We start from the raw sequence: 23781 nt of genomic DNA, 5'->3' as shown, positions 1-23781 counted from the left end.
GCCCTGTGAGAATGAATCTAATTGTTAGAGAGGAGGTAATAAAACTGCTTTTGCAAACTACTTACACTGATAGTATATACCTCTCTAATGCTTTTAATCCAGAATCTGAAAGCATTCTGTAAGCAAATCATCACTCCTTTGAAATAAGCACACGTCACTGTATAATATTTATTTGAATACTTACTGAACGTAGCTGCCTGTGAATTAGGATGCGTTTTTGAGTGACAGCAACATGACAGAAAAATTTTAAAGCAGAAGATATAAAAGCAAAACGAAAGAAAAACGGGAGTGAAGAAGGTAGAATTACATTCATCACCAGAATTGGAAATTGGTTTCTGCCACTGTGAGCACCCAGTCCCAATGGCCACAGGTCTCCGAAATATTTGTGTGGATGTCCTGTTGCCCAAGAGGCCTCTCGGGACAACTCCAGGCACATGCAAACCAGGCTGAACTAGCAGTAGCTGTGTCCAGCAAGGGAGCCACACTGATATCATGCAGAGTCCTGACAGAGATCTGTATTTTAGCACCATGCTTCTCCTGCTTCCTAAAATACTGTACACGAGGCAGGATTTGACACTGAAGTAGAAGACTGCCACGTTCGATGCTAAGAGAGAAGCTACCATCTGACCATCACTAAGAGGACAGCCACAGTCTCGTCTGCTGCCTGCAGCTCCTCATCAGACAGCTTTGCTCTTGCGCCAGAGGAACCCAGTGTGAAGGTACAAAAAGGCAGAGATCTTCTTCATGGCCAAGCGGTACCAGACACAAATGCGTTCACGTGCATCAGTCATCAAGCTGCAGCACAGGGAAAAGCCATCCATACTCTGGTGGCCAGATCTGCGATTGCAAACTACACTACTCAGCCCCGAGATGGCACAGGGATACAGAAGGAGTTGAGAATTAAATGAGTAAACAGGAATAGCCTGGAGAAGTGACACTGCAACAGCTACAAATCTAGCTCTGACAAATAAGTGCTAAGCACGTAAGTAAGATTCTTTAATTCTCTGTTTTTCTGTCAGACATCATAGACAACGTCCCTTTAATTGGCGTTAGAGACAGGCTTGAAGAAGGAAAAGCCTTCCCAGCCTTGAAGATCATATTTTCCATTACATCCTGACTTTCCATTACATCCTTGCTCTACTCTTCCTTCCAGATGAAAGTCCAGCTCTAGCAAAACAGCGCAACAGATGAAGTGTGTTTTGTTCAGAGCAGAAGAACAATGTCAAATGCCACAGGACCACAAAATCAGCCTGCTCCCCTCCCTGGAGGTTGAGTCACAGATTGCAGAAGTCTGTTTCAAGTTCAGTTTCTAGAGGAGCAGAAAGTTCTTTGACGTGGGAGGGTGTGGGCTAGTACTGAAGTAGATTTATGACTAGACGTAGATGAAAATGTGAGGAAGAAATATTTCTGTTTGATCTTTCTCTTGTGGAAGATGAGATACGAAAGTTAAAACTATCAAAATAAATAATGCTCTGATGATAATATTACTTTACTGCAGCCATTAAGGAATCTCTTGGCATGCTTTTATTATTTAAATTCAACATGAAATGCAATTTAAGTATGCCTTTGTTTTTGTCACAGCACCAAAAATACTATTAAAATCATTAAGATGAATGAGTGGATTGCTATCAGTGAGATTAGATCTTGCTTCCTTGTTTAAAAAAAGAAAAAAACTGTTATTTACTTAAATGGGAGCAGGATTGACCCTGATTATCTTGAAACAAAATTCTCCAAATAGTCTCTCCCCATTTATACTCAAGGTTTCTAACAGAATAAATGTAAGAATTTGTACAACATACTGTAGATTAGTATCTCAAGTATTAAGTCCATGATAAATGGATAAATCAGTCCAAAAACAATTATGTTCAAGCAAATGACCGTTAATTACCTTATTATTAAACAAGTTCAATGAGGACTACACTATATAATAGTTAATCTGCCATGAACTGTGACTCATACAAATCATGAGCCTTTACCCAAAATAAAAAGTATTTTTGGCAGGGTAGTTCTTCTTTCTACCTGAAATCATTTTAAGCGTTGGAAACCTGATCACTCAGGACACCATAAAATGATAGAAAATTAATCATCCATATATTTGATATTTTGAAAAACTAATATTAAAGCAAAAATATTACTTTATTTTTTCTAAGGTTTATACTCTGAAAACTGTTTTATCTACAGTAAGTTTTATGTCTCTTTTGAATTTGTTAGCCCCAGTTTGTCTCTTACACTTGCTTCTCTACTGAGAGGGAACAGTTTATTATTATCCGGAAATCCATATATCATAATGTCTGACCTCAGTACAATTCTGTGACCCACACAAGGGGTAAATGCAAACACTTCTCCTATACACACCCCTATGTCTTACTATTAATGATTCAGCAAGGCCCTTGGTGAATCCAAGGACTGAGGATTCGGAGCAAACACAGGGTCTTCAGACAGCTTAAAAACAAAATTACTATCTGAGCAAACGGAGGAAAGGATAAAATACAAAGATTTAGTACTATCTGTCCCACAGTAAGAAAATTGTAATATCAGAAAGTTCGGAGAAAGAGAAAAAAACCAAAGAATATTTTATACTAACATTATTTTAGATGTACTTTAAGTAAAATCACATCTGGAATTTCATTATCACGAGTAGCAGCAAATACAACTGCAGAATCTGCCTTGAGATTTTTTGTTTTTAGCTGGGCTCACATCAGTAACGGATCTCTTCCAGAGATCCCCTTCATCACCCCACTGAGCAGACCCAGTCTCAGGCTGCAGGAGCAGGAGAACACAGCAGATGAGAAACAACGGCTTCCACGCGTTTCAGCGCATGAACTAGCGGCCAAAGCGTTTTTAGCTACGCCACCTCAGAACGCCTGGAGCACCGTTCAGAAATTACACAACAACGTAAGAAATAAAAACTGGCCCAACAAAATCGTCTCTGTCCTTCTGAAGAGCGAGTCCTCCCTCCCTCTCAGCCCTGAGACGGATGTATTTCAGGATCTACTGTCACATCTACTGATCAACTGCGTTTCTTAGATGCTCCAGGAGAGATGCTAGCATCACCTGCTAGTGGCTACAAGAAAGGACATGTACTTAAGACTGGAAAAATTCCCTATGTAGGTAGCTATTGCTAGGAAGGCCCCAAACCACCAAACAGCCACTGATACCATGAATTGCCTGGCCCCCGCACCGTGCGGATAGTGCCATGGTGACAAATGCTGCAGTGAGTGCTGATGAGCAGGTGGCTGCACTGGACCTCGGGTAGCTGGTGTCAGGCCAGGGCGGACCCCACTGCTCACCAAAACAGGGACTGTACTGCCGTCCAACCTCTCCCCCGCTGGGGACGAGGCAATGGTTGGGGCACCGCGGCCACCTCGCACGGGGCAGCACCTCCCCGCAGCCCGGCAGGGAAGAGGGGGCCTGCGCAAGGCCGGCACCCCTGGAAGGCCACACAAGGCAGCAGTCTGCTTCACAGCCTGTTCAGCAGGCACAGCCCGGCGCGACCGACTGAGAGAGCACGCGGTGAGCAGCGCTGCGGGAACGCCTCCCGACGGCCCTGAACGCGCTCTGGGTCACGGCGTTCCACGTGCAAAAGCCACAGCAGTACTTACTGGACCAGTAATCGCTGGATTCTGCAGCCTGGGGTCTTCCCACTGTGTAATTTTATTATCTGTGAATAGCAAAAGAAATCACAGTATCACTTCTCTGTTGTCATACTGTAAATTTATGTTTCCCCTCACCCTTAAACTCTTTTCCCTACATTTCCACAATTTAGTACTTCAGGGTTAGAAAAGACTGCATTCACCCATATCCATCAAAACCCCATCACACTGTTTAGTTGGAAACACTCATTCAAAAATGCAAAACTACAATATAACCAGTATATTTACATTGCCTTGATATCAAAGTCTGTACATGTTCTATTTGAACATGGTCTGGACTCAACTCATATTAGAAATACACAGATTTCATGCCTGAAAGGTAAAGGAACCCCAAAATTTAATCAAATGACAAAATAAGCTTAATTGAAATTTTGCATCAAGATAGCCAAGACATAAAAATTTTAAAGACAGCTTGAATTTAAATTTGGAGGGAAGGGGATAAAAACTCTTAAAAAAAATTGTAGACATGGATTTAATGAAAAGGTTATTGGGAGGCAAAATCATACAGTCATGGTATAAAATCACTCAGTTTTGACCAAAGCAGATTTTGGCAATAATGAACAGAACTTCATTTTACCTACAGTTTTTAAGAGCACTGGTTGGGCTAGACAGTAAGGTTACTATGAAAGGTGCTATGGTAAAACCCTCACTGCCTACAGACAACTGTTCTTCGTAAGATCTGAACACAAGAGAATCACAACAAAATGATGATGTTGCAACAATAAGACAATGCTCCAAAAACCAAACTGGGTGCCGCCTGCAAAGTTTAAGTCATGTATTTCCTGCACTGCAATGGTAACTTGTTATTATTATAACATCCATTTGTTATATGCACTTCTTTGACTTATGTGTATTGAAATAATGGTCAAGATTTTAAGTTTGTAATTGCTAGTTTAGGAATAAACACACTAAGTTTCCAAAAAAATTGTTTTTAAGTCTATTATATTAACAGCAAAAAACCAAACCCACTTATATTAACATAAAAGTATTTTCTATGCTTCTATAGTTGGAAAAGACCTGCAAGTTTTAAGTATCTCAATCTAAGAGAATAGCTAGAAATTTGGACTGGTTTTTGAAAGCTGACATTCATTAAATGTTGCTGAAAAAAATTCAGAGAGATCATAAGAAAAGCACATTTCCAGAAGCTCAGAGCTATCAGTTAATTTAGTATTAAAATACTATTTTATTGCCCTTTACACATTGTCTATTTATTGCTTCTGCCACTTTAGACTAGGGAAGGAGGATCTTTAGGCTGACAGCTCCAGACACCATGTCTCTTGGAGATCACAGTGAGTGGCAAGGCTTGACTCTGAATTTGGCCTGCTCAGTCAATCTTCCCTCTACAAAGTTACTGCTTTCCCACCAGTTCCTTTCTCAGAGACCCATTTGAAATCGAGAGCCGCAAGTTATGCTGGAAGCTTGCTATGAAAGCAAAGATAATGAGCAGAACTGGAGGTGACTGTGCGACCTTGCCAGTCCCTCCCACAGCACCCGCTGGGATACATGCGGCCACCAAGATGACTCTGAGCTGATTTCCAGAGCGCTGCAGCGTCAGGTGCTGCGCACTACACAAGCTAGGTACAGTGCCTGAATACCCTTAACATTAGAAAGGACAACGTCCAACCTCAGTCGTTCTACGTGGAATTGTTGCTTAAGATCTCTCATCTTACTCAAAGTGGATGCAGATAACAGGGTCATTCCCTTTGCAGTGTATTTCTGAAAATCTGTTGTCTCTCTGGAGTTAGGTTGAACAAATGCAATACTCGCAATCTTTCCTCACACATCTGGCTTTACAGCCTTGGAGGATTCCTGTTCCCTCTGGTCCCTTCCCATCCGGCCCACCATTTCGCTGGAGTTTAGGACCAATTCCAGCTAGAGCATTACAGCTGAGACATTAGCAGGGCCGAGCATCTTTTTTACTTCAAGTCGTTCCTGAAATTTGTCCAAATTGCACTGAGCTCTAATCCTGCCTTACCGAGCACTTCCTGCCTCTCCTACTGGGAAGATTTTGGCTGATCGAATGAATACATTCCTCCTATTTATCGTTCAAATCACTAATGAATATATTGAGAAGTGGCGGATCCAGGCCAGATTTAGAGAGGAACCATCCCTCTATCAGCAAACCAGTGATAACTAGTCTGAATATGACTGGAAAGCCTTTGCTTTCCTTGAAGACATCTTCCAATAGGTAGATGATATTTTCCTAAAAGGCTCCTAGGAAATGCATAAGTTTAACCATGTTACAGCAGCTGGAGAATATTAATTTATCCAGGGATGGTAAATGATGTTGATGCAGCTGGCTAAGGCCCAATCATGGAGAACTAAAGACTGCATTTTATAAGGATTGAGCACTGGAGAAACTAAAGCCAGTAATGACTGTTCTTAATAAACTGGTTTAAAAGTATTGTATTTTCAGTCTGCAGCATGACAAGCAATACCTAAGTTATTCTAACAATATTCTGCTTTATTAGTTTACACTATGTGTTTAATAGCTGTTGGTCATTCCTGTGCTGAATGAATTAGACTTTTCTACAGTTTCTCTCAGGAAAGAGAAACATATTAATAAAATAGGACAATAATACTGGGTAATTATGCATCATAATTAAGAAAGGGGGGGGGACTGGGGGATCTGGGACTAGTAGTAGCTGAATCTGTTAACGCTTTTGACATTTGCATGCTAATAATGGAAGTAACCACACGTGCTGCATCTCTTTAGCAGAGAATGACTGAAATGATGGCCAGTTACCAGAGTACTGCACTCCTGAGGCTTTCCTATTCTGGGGAAGTAGAGCTGAGCACCCCTGTGGCTGCTCCCGGTGTATGTTTTATGGTTAGTCACGAAATCAACAGGAGTGAGCGAACTCCTGTCACAAAGGTTTAATTATGGTCAAATAAATAAAAGAAGGAATAATACTGAAATCCTGTAGTGCACAAAGGTCACTGCACTTCCTTATCAGTATTGTGAAAAAGACACATGACTAAACACTGATTGCGGCCGCCAGTCGTTCACTGAAGGCAGAGCACCGCGTCACCCCGGGGACCGGCAGCGTGCCCCCAGTAACGCCACCAGCGAGCGGCACCTCTGCTGCCGCAGTCCCCTCGGACATGGCACTGGGGAGCACCTCACTGGCGGGAGGATATGTGCTGGAACAACCAGCATTAACCAAAATAAACAAACAAAACCCTCAAAACAGAACACCCCCCCCCACACACACTTTTGAGAAATCTGCTCTCTAAAAAGTTAAAAAACCCTTCAGATCAGAAAAGGGGCTTAAACAGAGATTTCAGATGCAAATAAATTATTCCTATAGAAATTATGAGTCTTTGGGGGATTTTGACTAAGGTACACCTTTAACGTTGTTTACTTTTAGAGACTAAAACATATGCTTAAGTAGTTTTAGAAGATTGAGAAATTAAAACTTTTCAATGGTAGGGATGTTCAGGAATCATACAGGTATATTAAATCATAAAGTTTTATCCTGTAACTCTTCAGTGATAGTAGGTTACAGAAATTTGCTAGATTTAATTTTCTATGTGTTGGTTGAGACAACTGCAGAATGTATAAAGAACATTAAAAATTCTGTACTAATGTTTGAAAAAAGTTAATCTTGTTCTTGATGAGTATATTATTTGGTTTTTTATTTAAAACTATGCAAATAATTTCAAAATTCGTATTACTTTAGAAGTAGTATTTTAATAATAATACCCAACTGCAGATAAGCTTAGGAGTTAATTTTACTGATACTAAAGGAAAATCGTAATATTGTCAAATATGTATAATGGTTTAAGATATTCATTCTACGAGTTTTCTTTAGCAAATGTATCCTCTTCCAGTTGTTTTGCGAGCTACCTATTTCTGTGAAGATTATAGCAGCTGTAGATACACCTCATTATAAAGTCCAGCAGAATTCTTAAAAAAGCCATTCTGGGCTACTTTATTTTCAAACAACAACAAAATTCACACAGCAGTTCTGAGATGCTGTAGAAGACAAATCTACAATGAAACATCACTTACACTAGAACTTCACTAACAGAACTGAATAGATATTAATGGGCTGGGTGCAATATAACATGCTACAAATAGGAAATAAGATCAGAACTAGCACTGCCACAAGACCTTCTTAAGGAAGTGAGAGAGAAGAGTACTTCGCAGTGTTATTTCTCCACTGCCTACATGTAGAGCTGTGGCTATATGATCTTTTCTCATCTTATTTTCTATTCCTAGTGTATATTTTAATTTATTAAGTGCAAATAAGCCATGGGATCATCAACAAGAACAACAAAGAATCCAAAATATCAACAAGAACAAAAGAAACCACAAAGAAGAAATGTTAATGCTTCACAAGTCAGAGAGGGACAAAGCTTGATGAGCCAGTTAAAAGCAAGCTTTCAGTGAATATACAGTACCGTACGAGGGCACTAAGTCTCTGGTATCAATGTCTCCACATATCAACACCTGGCTTCCTAAATGAAGAGTAAAATTACAAAGCTTTCACTTCAATATTTATTACCTCCCTTTGTCTATATGTTGTAGTACCTGAGCGCTTACTTACTATGATCTATATAAAACGTTCTTCCATCCAAATGTATTCTTTCCTCCCAACCAGGCTAGAATTGGGGAATAAAAAAGAGAGAAAGAAAATAAGTGAAATGCTACTGCTTTCACATGGCATGAAGCAATACATTGCTCTCAGCTTCTTTAAAGTGTTTGAAAGATGTTTGAGAGATAGAAAACACAAAATGATCACAAACGCATTACTGTCAAGGCCAACAACATAGCAAGACTCAAGGAAGAACTGGTAACTATATCCAGTACAGTTAAATTGTTTTTAAAATATTGGAATCGGAAACTTCTTGCATCAAGATTTGCAATCATTTCCTACTGTGAGGAAGCCATTGTAAAGAACAGATTGCCCATCATCTGTCTGCTGGGAGAGTCTCTGCTTCTACCTCTGAAACCTCCTGCGGGTCATTTGCTCTCAATACGTAAGTCAGGATCCTATTAAAGCAGGACAAGAATTTCTAACCTATTCCTCAAGTCTTCCCTTTTTAGTTATTCCCTTTTCCTCCCTTCCAAACAATTATAGTATAGAAAGAAAAATAAATGTACATGCACCACTGTCCAACCTAGCACTCAGCCTAGCTTCTGCCTTCTATACAATACAAAAGATAAATGATTTATTTTTTAAACAGCTCTTGTTAAATTCTGTAGTCATTCTTACCTCACTCAAAAATGGCTTGTTTGAACTGAGTAATTATGTACTTCCAGTAATATATAACAGGCTTTCCTGATTTAATGGCATGTTTTATCTCTTGCAATTAACAGAATCAACTGTAAACTGGACGTTCAGTTACTGCGGCACAGCGTCCTCTAGCTAAGCAGTGTCTCCCTGGAGATTAATGCATGTGCTCAATGTATCTGAAAAATTGTAAGAGAACAGCTATTTCCACAGCTGTTTTCTTAAAAAAACCTGCTTCCCTGCTGTGTTGTAATTAGTAAACGCATCCTAATAAATATGTTCATCTAAGCAGAGTTGTCGATCTAATTAACGTTTCAAGACACTGGGCGTGACAAGTTGCCTAAGTGGATTTAAAAACAAAACCTTCTGCTAATCAAGATAAGGGCAGAGCGATTTTAGGATGGTTCGAGGAGGATGTCTGATCGTTCGTGTCACCCCTAACCAAAGCTCGCGTTGGCACCACGCCTGCCCAAAGGTAGCGCCCGCCTTGCTCTGCTGGCAGGCGGGTTCGTCCCGGTAAACCGTAACCCGGCTCGCTGACGATGAGCAGGCTTAACGCCTCAAATTATTCAGGCCGTTTAAAACGGAGCGAGTTTAATGTGCCATGTCCACAGGACGGGACAGCAGCCTCTCCTACGGCACAGCTGCTTGCGGCCCGCGCCGGCTCACCCCTGCTGAGGTTTCCACTGCGGCGAGCACGCTTCCAACGGGCAATTTTTCCAAGTGCCCTTAGCATGTATGAAGCCATTAACATTATGCTGTAACAACCAGCACCTTAGAAATAAGAGTGCCATCTTTCATAGATTATCTTCCGTCTTTAAGGATACAGCTTTTTAAAAGCAAAGCAAAGCAAAGCTTTTTATTTGATATTTACATAAATCAATATTACACACTGGCTACAAGCATGACAAGACTTTTGAGATTAATATGATGATTTTCTCTATAGAATATGACAGGGTCATTCAAAATCAAAATTTATTTAGACTTTTGAATGTCAATATACACTGGTACATTTACAAAGCTCACTTTGAGCAAACATTTTTTTCTAAAGCAACAGTTAATTATCTAAAATCACATAACCAGTGATAAACTAAGGATAATTTTTTTCCAAGCTCATTGTTTCATATAAGCAAAGAAATGTTCAATCGCTTTATGATCTGGCTTCAGAAAGCCTGAACGATTCACAGATCACAGTAAAGCTTTTTGGTGTTACATATAAACAAAACTTTCAAATCTACATTGAAGTGATGACAGTAATGCACATGCCCACGTACAATAAATGAACAGCAGCAGCAACAGATCTATTCTCTTGAGAGAGCAGGTGTGTATTAAAATATATATGCATTGCCACTTACAGGAAGAGGGCCCAAATCATTAGGATTCAAAGAAGCTTTTGATCTCAGATGCACTGGGAATTTCAGCCGTGGATCCTCCTGTAACATAAATCCATCAGATTAAGTCAGAACTATACACTTAAGTGCTGCAGTATTAGCTGGAAAAGAAATCTGCCTACATTAGGACTATTCTTCAAGGGGTTTTTTTGAGAATAAAATACAAAACCAAAACACATAAAAGCTACAGAGCATTTAGTATCTGGATGTGTCAAATACTTTATTAAGATTTATAAATTGCAACAATTTTTTAAATGCTACAGGTAGCTAGGGTACTTCACTGCCTTATTTCCAGAGCTGTGCTTAAAGAGAAAACAGCACCAGTCTTACGAATTCACATGCTCCCCGTAAGTGGCACTTAGAAACGTGCATATTTTTGGCTCTTAAGCCAACCAATGAGAAAAAAGCTAGAAAAGGATCAAAATGAGCTTCTTAAATTTTTATTAATGAAGAGATATTAAATTAATGCCCAAATAAGATGAAAAGTGGTAAGTAAAATAGGCCACAGAATAAAAACCTAGATAAAAAATGCTTGAGATTTCTTCATACATACAATTTTTCCACATTCATCTGGTAACAACAGTAAGAGTCACCATCAGAGGTGTTTAATATAATAGTGGATACTGAGAATCAGAATGGTACCTAACAAATTAATGTGTTGCTCATATTTAAACGATGATGTAAAACACTGGGGTACTTGATTTCTAAGCTAGCTGAAGTAACTAAAACATTAGCTTGTTTTGGTTAGGCACAAGGGCTTCCACTGTTAACAAAATAATTAAAACCAGGTGGATTAAGCTTGCCTGTCGCTCTCTGGAGTTTGCGCTTAACGGTTGATGAACTTAAGTACAAACAAGATGTGCATTAATTTATATTACACCCAAGTCAACCCATTGCTTTTCATTGACAGGACTACTTATAGACTAAAACCTTAATACGGTAATCTATTTTAGATAATAATGCCTGGTAATAGATAATTTAATATCTGAAGGAAGCTTTATCAAGAAAAAACAAAATAAACCTTCTACAATGCTAAAATAAAAGAATCATTGTCCCAATTTGATGTAAATACATAATCATCTTTAGCACTACATTGATTTTTCTGAAGAGAACATAAGCAAAAAGTAGTTAAATCTTTGAATTTTGTTTAAGTAAATTAAATTAAGCCTCGGGCTGGTATTCCAAACTCAGGTCACTATTTCTTATCCTTCAGCAGGTAATGCACTTAACCTATAGTTGCAATTATTGCAAAAGGTATACATCTAACCAGAGGACCAGACATTCTACTAGAAAATATCTTTTTTAAGTTCATACAGAAGCAAGAAAAGACTGGTTTCCCTTTTTGGGTCTCCTTTTACATTTTTTCCTAGTTTATTTTTTTCTATTTGTTTACTGAAATATTATTACTACTGAAAAATAAAACCTCATGACAGAACACAAATAAAAATAGATCCTGATAACTGAAGATGAACATGTATTGTGTTAATAAAAAAGCAGTACCAGTCACAGAGAAATACAATAGAATTACAGTCTCAAACTAAATAAGAGCTCTCCAGCATATTGTCTGTCTCTGAAACCCAAATTTGGGGAATTTCAAAGATAATACTCGTATGTAACAGTTTATCAAGTATAAAAACGTCAGAAACAAAATGCAGAACACTACTGCATGGTATAGGATGCATAACTTCACCAAACTGTATTTTTTCAGCGTATAAATAAAAGTAAGTTCCCGTGCTGCGAGCGCAGCAACGGCAGCGCTAGAGGCACGCCGAGCACCAGCTCTGGAAGGCCGCTGCGGCCTCGCGGCGGCGCAGAGCTCCCGGCCTGGCTCCTGCGCCGCGTCTGGACGTGCCAGGCCGACAAATCCCTCACAGCGAGCCCGCAAGACGCGGCAGCAGAGCGGAAGCGGGCCAGGCGGGACGGCACTCACCCACGTGGTCGTCTTAGTGTTGTGATCGATGAAGAAGGGCCGGCCGTTGGGCGCGATCCGCATCTCCCAGCCCGGCGGCAGGAAGCTCTGCGCGACCTTGTGCTGGGGCTTCGGAGAGTTGTACGGCGAGGGCTGCGGGGACTGCGGGTTGGAAAGGGTGTCCTTCACCGCCCTGCGCACGGGCGAGTCCTTCAGGCCCTGGGGAACACGGGGACATTCGCCAAACGCCGCTCGGCACTGTAAACCGAACGCGGCTCCGCGTCACGGCAAAGGGTTTTGCACCCCTTGTAACATGCCGAGCCTTTTGCTGGGAAGGAAGGGCACGGTGTTTGACCCCTTCCCTCCGCAACGATATCTACTGCATTTAAATCTGAGCACATATTTTACTGCAGCTGCCTCATACATGCTCATATATAATTTTATGCAGGAAAAGACTAGGAGCACGGCGTCACATTTTATGGTACCATATGGCTCAAACACTTTAACAGGAAGGTATCGCCTTAAACGTGATACTCACTTTTCAATGCATTTCTCAACTGCAACTTCAGACAAAATGTTTAGATTTGACCTTAAAAAAAGTTCCTAAAATAAATGGAGATTTAAACTCCTTCCATCAGTTTGCAATTAGAAATCTTGGGAGGGTTTATTTATTTATTTATTTGTTTGTTTTAATAAATGCTCACAGCCTTGAAACTACTTCATTGATCAATGCCTACTTGCAGCAGCGGCAGCTCAGTGATCCAGCTCATTCAGAAATGCCAGGAGACTGTGTGTTTAGACATCTGAACAGCTTTAAAAATTTGATCCAGATTTACTCATCTAAGGAAACACTGCCCATCACCACCAAACAGAAAAGCAGATTTAAATATTCAGTTTTAGCATTGTTTGCTTTTGAACATCTTATTTTCCAAAAATAAGCTTTCTTTGTTTGTTTTCTACTTGCTTTGCTAATTATTAAGATCCACTAAATGTATGCATGCTTATTTAGGCAATTCTCTAATTTAACAACATTTATTCACTATACTGCTTTTTCCTCATCCTATTATATTAGAAATTGAAGAATAAACAAACATATTTACAAAGTTATAATAGTCTTATTTGTGACTTGTTTCCCACTGCATTTGGATGGAAAATGCAGCTAAATTACAGTGTACAGAAGTAGTATTTAAATTTGTGCTCATTAAACAAAAGCTTTCCATATGTGTTGCACACAAAAAAGTTTTGTGTGCATTTACATTTTACAATAAAAGAATACACTAAACAAAAACAAAGAAAGTCCCTCTTAAAAGGCTGAACTTTTCTTTTTATGGTGATTGTATGTTTGAAGATTTTAATACTCGTAAGTCTACACCTTAATTATTATTATTTTTTTTTTTTTAATTCGGAGGTGGATAGAAGAGAACAAGCTTTGTCCTTTCCAGCCCCCTTGTGCTTTCTGAACATCGAACAAAGCATCCAACCACTGAACGGATTAGCTGCATACACTGAGGTGGAAAGAACAGCTCCCCTTGCAGTTGTGAAAAAGGCTATTTTCATTAGAAGCTGGCTGATCACTTGCAGAAACTAAAGCGTAGGGTGCTCAGCCTGTGACTTCCACCAGCTCAAATGTTTAAAATTTCAGTAGAGAGAGGAATGGTTTGAATGTTTTGTTTAAGAGAGTCAGAATTTTAAAATTTCATTTATTAAATTACTGTAAATTTATGCTTTAAAATTAAAAATGGTAATGGGAATTAAGCAGTTCATTGTTAAATATAATAACTACAATCATCCCATTCAAAGTACGAGCAAAAGATCCAACAATCCTACCTTTGGTTAATGATCTGTTTGATGACTGGGTCAATATTTTTCAATATAAGGAAGAAAGAATGACAATGCATAAAATAAAACGAACTAAGTGTTACACTCTTTACATGACTGTTGGAGAGCTTTTGCAGGGGCAAAAGAGAGAGGAGCAGGAAAGAGAGGGCGAAGAGAAGAACGAAGATGGCACCAGAGTCTTAGTTTGAACAAGTTTTTAGGAACTCACTCTCCTCCACACCATGTTTAACCGCTTTAAAAGGTTTAATCATGCTTTCAGAAACCAATCACACAGTCTCTGACTGCGTAAGAAGCCACTGTTCTTTGGGTACATAGCAGAGAACAGCATTCAATGCTATTCTGAATTAGCTTTACAGATACTTAAAGAAGTCCTTTTGAAAGACAAGAAATATAAAGCACAAAATCAGCATTTCATTCCATGCTTTTCCAAAATCAATTGCATGTTTGATTTTCAAAGAAACTAACATCAAAATGAATGTTTCAACTTAAAAAATATTTCTGATTTTGTAAATTTGAGGATTTGAAAGGAGTCCCAATAATGTATGTATTTCAAAGATAATAGTGAAATAAGTGTTAGCCAACTAAATCAAATTGTCATATATAAGAAAAACTTTCACAGAATCACAGAGTGGTTGAGGTTGGCAGGGACCTCTGGAGATCATCTAGTCCAACCCCCCTGCTCAACCAAGGTCACCTAGAGCATGTTAGACAGGGTTGCATCCAGGCGGGCTGTGGGTATCTCCAGACGAGGAGACTCCACAACCTCTCTGGGCAACCTGTTCCAGTGCTCTGTCACTCTTGTAGGAAAAAAGTTTTTCCTCATGTTCAGACAGAACTTCCTGTGGTTCAGTTTGTGCCCGTTGCCTCTTGTCCTGTCGCTGGGCACCACTGGAAAGAGTCCAGCCCCATCCTCTTGGCACCACTTTCTCACATCATTCAGTGATGATGGAAATTACTATTGTACAACATAAAGATGCACACGGAAAACTACTAAAGAAACCTGCCACGTTAAGGCAAAATTAGGAGGTCAGGAAAGGTGGCCGTGCTGCTCAACTACAAGGTTATAAAGAGAATAAAGAATGAGAAGCCAAACACGGGTGATCCTTGCTGATGACGGTGTTTCTCACCTCGAGTGGAGCAGACAGAGTTACTGTGGGCGAGCTCAGGCTACGAGGTCGTCTTATCTGCGGTTCACTCAAATGGTTGTTGCTGTTGGTTGCTGACCCACCCGTGCCATCTTCTGCAAGCTGTTTCAGAAGTAAAACCAAGTTAGCTAGTTGTCAGGATCACAGTCCATGCAGACTTAGGACATTTTAAAAATGACATCATTACTTCATTTATTTATCATGATTATTTTAAGGAAACACTAAACAGCTTTTGAAACATCAACTTTATTTTATTATTTTATTTCCAATGGAGGGGCATATAGATGATTTTTTTAATGGATCAAGAGAGCTTTCAACTTAAATCCTAAAAATGTATTTGTCTCTATTTTTTTCTGCTATGTACTGCTCCATAAATTCCCTCCATTGCAGCAATAAACTTACCCTGTATCTTCATACAGTTAAGATAATTAACAAAAAAAATCTTGTCATGACAATGCTTAGAATTTTTTCCCTGAAGAACTGCTTCAACTGGAACTATACTCAATACGTGCAAAGTGTTTGCTGTCTAAGTTAAACAACTTAACAGTTCTTCACACCTGCATGATGGGTCGCGTCCAAGTTGTGGTTCGATTGTTATGGTTGACGTAGTAGGTACGTCCCTTAGCGTCTTTTCTTTCTTCCCAGCCTGAAGGTAAGCCCGGTGTAGTGTGTACATAGGCCACTGAAGGCTGTTCAAGTAAGAAATTACCATAATGTTATTTTTTAATGGCTTAGAAAAAAAAGTTCCTTCTTAAATAAAACAACTTAGTTTATACCATTCTTAGGTAAAACAAATATATTGAAGCATATAGCTTCAGATTTCCATTTAATATAAGTTCTTTTTTATTCACCTTTGAGTCAAATCTTCCTTTCTGGCAACAGATATTTCAATTCACATTTGTGCACCTTCAGGTATTTTTTTTCAGAAAATAGCTAAGCTCATACGCGCTCAAAGTCCTTAGTTTGTGGATTACAGATCATGACAAAAACTGATCTTACGTTGTAGTGCTCTTCCCTTAATAAAGCTGGGTGTTTCCTCCTTGGTGTCAGTGTGGTTAAGAATTGCCGAGACCACGCGGTCTAGGCAAGATCTCGTCTCGAGCCACAAACTCTGGTGGGGGCTGGAAAGCCGAGTTCAACCACTTTGTGACAGCTACAATCAATACGCTCAAGGTTAGATGTCCCGAAGACACAAGAGACACACTAAACTTGAGTCCAAAGTTTAAAGTCAAAATATGCTGTAGTTGTTCTTATTAAAAAGCTGCAGAACAAATATATTGTCCTAACAAAACTATGCAGGATACGGGGGGAAACAGACTAACTGTCATTACCAAAGTTATGCCAGAATTTAACGCTATAATTACGTTACAAGAGATGATCTTGCATGCTTCCCGTAGGGAAAATTTTCAATGCTTAAACCAAGTGGTATTGTTTATTTCTGGGACATATAAATGAAAAGAGAAATAGTGGAAAATAAACAGCACAGCCTCTTGAAGAAAAATAGCCTGGAGAGAATTTTTAAACCTGAGTTTACAGGGTAATTCAGGATATGTTTTTCCTCTTGCTCTTATCTGTCATGGGTATCTCCAATACATGATACTTGAAAACAAATACAGTGTGCTGGAGAGCTTGATACATCATTTATTTCTATTTCATGCCTGTGTACTTTTAATATTTATTTTAAACATGAAGTAGTCCCCATCAAATTATATGTGGGAGTACTATTTAAGAAATATCTGCCAGAAGTGGTGAACTAAAAACTGTAATTAAGTGGAATTATCAAGATGTACTTATTCAGACAGTTTGATGCACTAGAAACCACTAAGTTTTGTTGCCACAAAACAGAAAAAAGAAAAGTAATAATGCTTAAAAGGACTGAAATTTGAAGTCATATGAGAAAGATTACAAGTAGATTTTTAGCTGTATCATATTTATATTCATTGAAGTAAAACATTACTTTGCTAGATTAGAAAAAAACCTTTAGCAACTGCATTACAGCTGACAGTTAAGAAGAACCCGTAGGCACTTTCAGCAGTCTCTAGATAGGATGAACAGGGAGGATGCCAAGCTGATCTCTGCAACAGATGGCTAAGTACGGTTCCAGTTCACGGCTCAGTACCAGCAATCTATTCACTAATGCTTTAAAAGGTTTTTTCCCTTCACTATGCTTAGATTCCAGAGTGTTAGTCCGCGTCTTAGTAAAAACGTATTTTCTTTCGGTACCGTACGCACCGTGCTCACTTTCAGTCCCTGCGCAGTCGCGGGACCCCGGGAGGCTTTAAGCCCCAGCTGAGGCTCCCCGCAGCGCCCCGACGCCCCGGTCTGCCGGCCGTTCGGCCCCACGGAGCCCCAGCCCCGGGCCACCGGGCGCCTCACTCCTCCCGTGCCCCTAGCTGCTGCGACTGGTCGCGGGCAGTCGTTCTGCTGAAAAACAGTTCGTGTGCACGACAGCAGTGGAAAACTGCTATCCCAGAGATCAAAGATGGGAACACATCGCCCAGCAGGATTTGGTGTCTCTCTCTGGGCCGCTGAAGGCTCCTGCTGAAATTCAGTATATATTCTTTTTCTACACTGCGCATTCTTTGCTCCAACAAATGAATATACTGTAATCTTTGTTCACGCTTCGTATTTTTAAGATCTCTTCCCAGACTGTTGCTTAAGTCGGTATATTTGTTTGTTGTTGTTGTTGTTGTTGTTTTTAATGGAAGAGCATAGCTAACACAGTGAGCTGGAAAACTGCCTAGATAATCAAGAAAGGAAATCGGAAAAGAGAACGAACAGGTCAGAAAGTTGACTCTGGGAAGCAGAAAACAGAGGAAGACAGCTGAAGAAAGCAAGCAACATCCACTGAAACAGATCCTGAGACCTCATTCCCTTCCTGAACAGTCAATCGCTGGGAAGAGTCGGCTCCTCTCCTGCTTGCCCCACGGAGCACGCAGGCAGCCCGACTCCTCCAGCACTGCGCTGATGGTTTCCAAGCTACGGTCAGGAAAGCCACGGTAAGTGCCCTGAACATGGTCCACAGACCACGTTTGGGTTACGGTTAGATAATTAATGTATCTGACAGCCTGGGCAGACAGGGATTCCCAACGTACAACTGCTACACAGTCCTAGGCGCCCGCGGCATTCAGTGGCTATTAGCGTCGTCTACAGCACGGAGTGAAGAAAAGCCTTGGGCAACTTAGGGATCTGCAATTAAAAGCAGCAAGCATCTGGTTGCGATAATACAGGTTCTCTTCACGGTATGATGGTGTAATGGTCAGCTTAGACTAAGTGGGTGCTGTGAGGATGCAGAAACACAAGCAAAATGCACTACCACCCCGCCAAAGTAAATTCAGTTACCGGTCGCCTTTCTCCTTCACACTCACGGTGGGCGAGCGCACCCGCAGCGAGCGCCCCGGGGAAGCTGCGGGGCCGAAGGCTGCCGCAGCACCTGCTGTCCGCGCACCAGGCACCAGTGCAAAGGGCCCGGAAACGTGGGAGCACTACCTGCTCCTGACACCCACCACCGAACCTCTTTAGCAACTGCCCCAGACGAACGGCAGGAAAAACCGTAACTATTACGGAGCAGGACAAAGCAAAATCCAACAGGATTGGAAGAGACGTGACGGGAGCGGGGATGCCGGGACGCCGGGACGCGGTAGCGGATGTGTCCTCCGCCCAGCTGTACGGCGGGCCGTCCGGGAGGGTCCGCCGGCGCCCGGCGGGCAGGTCACCCGTCTGCGGGCGCCGAATGGCCGAGGCGCAGGGCGCGGGGACGCCTCTGCGTGCCTACGCGCCAGCGCCCCGCGGGCCCCGGCCCTCGGGGGAGCTCCCTCCGGGTCCACGCGCACGTGCGGCGGAGGGCGGAGGGCGTCCTGCTAGGACCGGCAATCCTGAGCTCAGCCGCTACCAGAAAACATCAGTTTTTCCTAGAAGCGTAAAACAGAACCACCTGCCAGCAGAAGACCTGCTTTACATTACAGCTCAACAGAGCACACGCTTTAGGTAACGACCGATACATCAAGCGGGTTTTGCAGGGACGCTAAAATACTTCCTATCTGCAAGAACAGAATTAAGGTATGTTCCTCTGACTCTGAAATTCAAAAAATAGTAAATATATACAGTACTACAGAATGATGCATCAACACCCACATTAAGATCTGACGTTACCACACACAAATATGAAACATGCCAAGTTTAAATTGGATTTGTTTCCCTGACAGAAATTATCTAGGACTGCAAATATTCATAAAAGCTAATTAATACAGTTATGGGAAAAATGATTTATTTGAAATAACTTTCTTCAGATTGACTTTTCATCAGGCTAAAAAAGTATGGATGTTTTTGATGGAGTCCAATATAAATTAAAACTGCTTTCTTTGTATTACACTTTCTGTAAAGCACCTGAAGAATTCTGACTGATGTTCAGAGTAAGAATTCAGCCTTGGACTTTTGAACAACTACTGGAAAATGAAAACTGGCAGTTAATAGGACCATTAAGACCAATGTGATACATTACTGTATTCCCACAATTCTCAAATTAAAATCTACTTGAAGAATTAAAATGGATTAATTAACGGAAAGCAGAAGAACACAGAAGTTAAAAACACAGCTACATGTGTATTGATTTAAAGCGTCTCCCTGATTCATTCAATATTGGATTTTAAAGAATTAGGCATTCTAGAAGTTAATGCCATTAGGCATTTTTAGAAGTTTGTGGTATTCCGTTAGTGTATACTTTGTTAAAATTGAGTGGCATATCTGCATCACTAAAATGGGTTAGTATTAGAGTAAAACTGCAGTATTTATTACCTGAAAAAATTCAAAACGTAAAAAGCTATGTAAATATAACTATTGATTCAGTGGTTGTATCTCATTCAACATATTGCTGCTTTGTGAAAAAATGTCCATTGCTCTACAAGATCTAAAGCCAACCCGCATTTTATTTACAGATAGTGGTTGATAAAGAATGTTATTACCATTGGGTCCTCACCACCTGTGACAGTTGAAGAACGAGCTCTCCTAGATGGACCACTCTGCTGTTAAATGATAATTAATGTTACAGATAAGTATATTTAGTGATGAAGGTCACAGATTACTCTCATATCTTTAGGAATAAAGAATTATAGACACTCTCAAGCTTATTAATGGAGAGCAGTTAGGCTGAAATAATATTAATGCAAAAATAATAGCAAAAAAATGAAGAAATCAATCACTGATGACCCAGTCAGAATTTCACACACAAAACACTGTCGGAACTAATTTCAAGAGTTCTAGTATCCAATTCTATATGTTTGCTATTGCTAATGATAATATTAAGAACATACACTCAATGTGTAACACAATTAAGTGTTTTTTTGAGGCACGAAGAAATTTTGCATGTTCCCGACGATAAACAAATATGGATAAATTCTGGTCATCAATGAGTACAAAGAGAAAGTCAGAAAAAAGAGAATTTCAAATAGTATTTCAAAATTTTCAGTGGGGATTAACAAAGTCAAGAATAGCACTTTATATAGAAAGAAAGCATGAGTTCAGTTGCTAGAATGTATAGTATAATTAGTTCAGTAAAGATTAAAAATTGGTCAGATCAGGTAACATCCTAATTTTAGAGAAATGCTTTCAATTCTGCTGTTTTGAACATCTGCTAATGAAATTAAGTTTCTACAAGAATAAACTGAAAAACACATTAAAATCAAGCTCAATCTGATTACATCAGTTAAAGAAACCTAGAGTCCACAAGCCAATTTTAAATAAAGAAGGAGAAGACCCCTGGAACAGGCTGCAATCAAAGCCAACTTCTACTAGAGAGAAGAAAGTTTAGGAGTAATCGTGCTGGAAACCACAGTATTTCTTACCCAGAAAAGAAAGCAGAGATGAAGAATACTTCAGAAGCACTACTTTAAACAACAGCTATTACCTGTATCTGCAAAGCAGCAAATCTAGATACACTAAGCAACTTCTAAAGTGCATAAAAAATCAACACAATCAAAGAGAAAAGCAGTATGGTTGTTGTAAATGCCTGCCCAGTAACAGCAGAAAGCAAACGGAGCAGAGACATCAGCCTTAGTAATGAACTTACTAGTATGTACTACTTACTCAATATTTCCACAGCAAATTTGCATAATCTTTTTCATTTGTGGTTTCATATGCAATATATAGGCTCATATATTCAAAAAAAATCAATTTAGCAACACAAGAATCTATGTGATAGGAAAGCCCTGCGGCTGCTACACTCCGAGCGTGAGCGGGGTTGCTGCACTCTCCTGCAACAGCTGCAGCACCCTAACCCAAACCACCACGGGGCTGCTGCTCTGAACCCCCCTCGGAAGGCTTCTCGCTCCACTGATTTGTATCAGCAGTCGGGTAAACACATTTTTGGTGTTAAATAACTAAAGTTAAACAGTGTGACTTTGATCACAGTCTAAAATTTTTTTCTGTCTTACAGATTTCACCATTTTACTTGCCAATCATAATGATATTAATTTGGTACATCTAACTATCTGGAATAGTCAGATGTCCATACTAGTAACTGATCTAGATCTGAATTCGTAGCAAAAGGGAAATACGTCATTCAGAACCAGAAAATATTCAAACAAAAACAAGAAATAAAAATTAGCTTTGGTTTACCAAGGATAACTGAGACTGTTCAGCAACTGTATCCGTTACACTGCAAGATCTCAGTCTTGAAGAAGGATCTCTTTGCTGAAAAAAACAAAGATGTCTTTAAGTTACACTGACACAAAACATGTACGGACTTTCTTCAGTAATTTTACTTTTCTCCCATTTAATCCAAATCCTTTAAAAATTTGTATTTTTTCTGGCCTTTTTTTAGTCTTAATATTCTGCAGAAACTGGCAAGCAACTGAAAAAGTAAATTCCCAGCGTTCCACCTTGGACTGTTTCTGTGTGGCCACGTTTCAGATTAACTGAGAGAAGGAGACTACTTGCAAACACATCATTTACCCATCTTCAATAGCCAATTTACAATGTTTTATTGACCTAATCTAAGGAAAGAAGATAAGCCATTCTAGGTGAAGGCGGCTGGACAGTGGAACAAGCTGCCTGGAGAAGTTTTGGTGTCTCCAGTCCTGGAGATATTCAAACCCACCTGGACATGGTCCTGGGCAACCTGCTCTGGTTGATCCTGCTGAAACAGGGGTTGGATCAGATTATCTCCAGAGATCCCTTCTAATGCCAACAATTCTGTGACTCTATGATTATGTAATTCTGAAATATCCCCATATGTTTCACAAGATATCTGGAAGGCATTAAGCATGGCCTGAACAATCATTTTTTGTTACCCTCAGGAGAAATCCCATAAAATGGAGAGGAAAAAAAAAACACCCAGCATTTAAAAAGCCTTTTCCTTGAAACTGCCTTCTCTCTTGCTTGCATCAACAACTCAGCCTCTCAAGAACAGCCTTCTCACTAGCTGCATTTGCCGTATTTCACATACCAAACCCTCGTTTCAGATAAGCAGGCACCTTCAGAAGGCCCCATAATTAAATAAGATCTCAGATAACCTCAGAACTACCAGGCAGTCACTATGGAATATCGGAGACCACAGGAACTTCTGTGGGAAGGTGACCTTGGGTAAACTGTAAACTTCCTCTGACGCTATTTACACTGCTGCTAAATCAGTTATTGATGAAGAAATTGAAATGGGGGTTGATTTCTTTTTGTTTTCTCTTGGATAGGAATTGTGAGGGTGACGGAAGGTTTACTTGGGACTATGGTGTTACATTAGAGATAACATGTGAATTACATGCACTGAAGTATGATAAATTTAGCTGACATATACTTGATTTCTGCATACTCTACTCCATTGCTTTTTGTGTGGTTTGACTCAGGTTGCAAGTTCCGGGTATAGCAACAGGCCCCGGTTCATTCTTAAACATACTATTTTGCATAACTGATATGTAACTTTTAATCAACGAGTAATTGGTATTACTTGTTCCTAGATATTAACGGTATGAATAAGAATGCTCTAATAAATAAGCAAATGACTCAGCCCATTTATAACAACTCACACAGGCGCTCATACACACCACTGAAAGAGAAGCAACATCATGAAGAAGGCAATTTAAGAGGTATACAAGAACCACCAGCTCTTATTCAAAAGTATCATCAGTCTTAAAAGCATATACTACTGAAAGATCAGATGGCTGAAGATTACATATTGCTTCTGTATTATGCTAAAGATTAATATGACACGATTTGTCTGACAAATGCAGTGCGCAGCAGTCTAAAGTGTATTCTGGCATTACATAGATATATGAGAGTAATAAAATAATATTTTCATGCACATACAATCACCTCTCAACTATCTGTTGGCAATTTAGCTATGTCATAAATTAACTACACATGGATGACATTGAAGCTGTCTCTGCGCAAAACCATCAAAGGTCAGTCTGGATATATTAACACAGGCACACTGTTGGGGAAATGCAACTCTAAGTGTTTCTAGTTTCAGCTCAGAACATCTGAGCTAGCTTCATACAAAACCGGTCTAGCATTGGCTGGGTTTGGGAAAAACTCTGGATCCAAGCTTCATCCATGCAAATTCATGGCGCTAATCTATCAAGCCTTTTGGAGCTTGGATCAAGGGGAAATGTCAAG

At 40.0% G+C, this 23781-nt stretch overlaps 1 protein-coding gene across 7 annotated transcripts in view; it reads right to left on the bottom strand.

Annotated features, from left to right (window-relative positions):
• The window catches only part of NEDD4L (NEDD4 like E3 ubiquitin protein ligase), a 190995-nt gene that overhangs the window by 19957 nt on the left and 147257 nt on the right, over positions 1 to 23781 (bottom strand). For 3 of the 7 annotated variants that reach the window (XM_062600393.1, XM_062600389.1, XM_062600394.1), the window contains 8 exons: positions 21790 to 21864; positions 15735 to 15866; positions 15160 to 15279; positions 12215 to 12451; positions 10249 to 10326; positions 8207 to 8261; positions 8061 to 8117; positions 3603 to 3661 (listed from right to left, as the gene is read on the bottom strand). In XM_062600393.1, the coding sequence (XP_062456377.1) occupies positions 3603 to 3661; positions 8061 to 8117; positions 8207 to 8261; positions 10249 to 10326; positions 12215 to 12451; positions 15160 to 15279; positions 15735 to 15866; positions 21790 to 21864 (813 nt within the window). Of the gene's footprint in view, positions 1 to 3602; positions 3662 to 8060; positions 8118 to 8206; positions 8262 to 10248; positions 10327 to 12214; positions 12452 to 15159; positions 15280 to 15734; positions 15867 to 20138; positions 20199 to 21789; positions 21865 to 23781 lie in introns of all 7 variants that reach the window. The other 4 variants (XM_062600395.1, XM_062600390.1, XM_062600391.1 and 1 more) reach the window with 4 other exon arrangements.

This window comes from Rhea pennata, chromosome Z, assembly GCF_028389875.1.
Source record: "Rhea pennata isolate bPtePen1 chromosome Z, bPtePen1.pri, whole genome shotgun sequence".
In the NCBI taxonomy this organism is placed as follows: domain Eukaryota; kingdom Metazoa; phylum Chordata; class Aves; order Rheiformes; family Rheidae; genus Rhea; species Rhea pennata.
The sequence above is the reverse complement of the archived record's forward strand: the minus strand, read 5'-3'. Positions and strand labels throughout refer to the sequence as shown.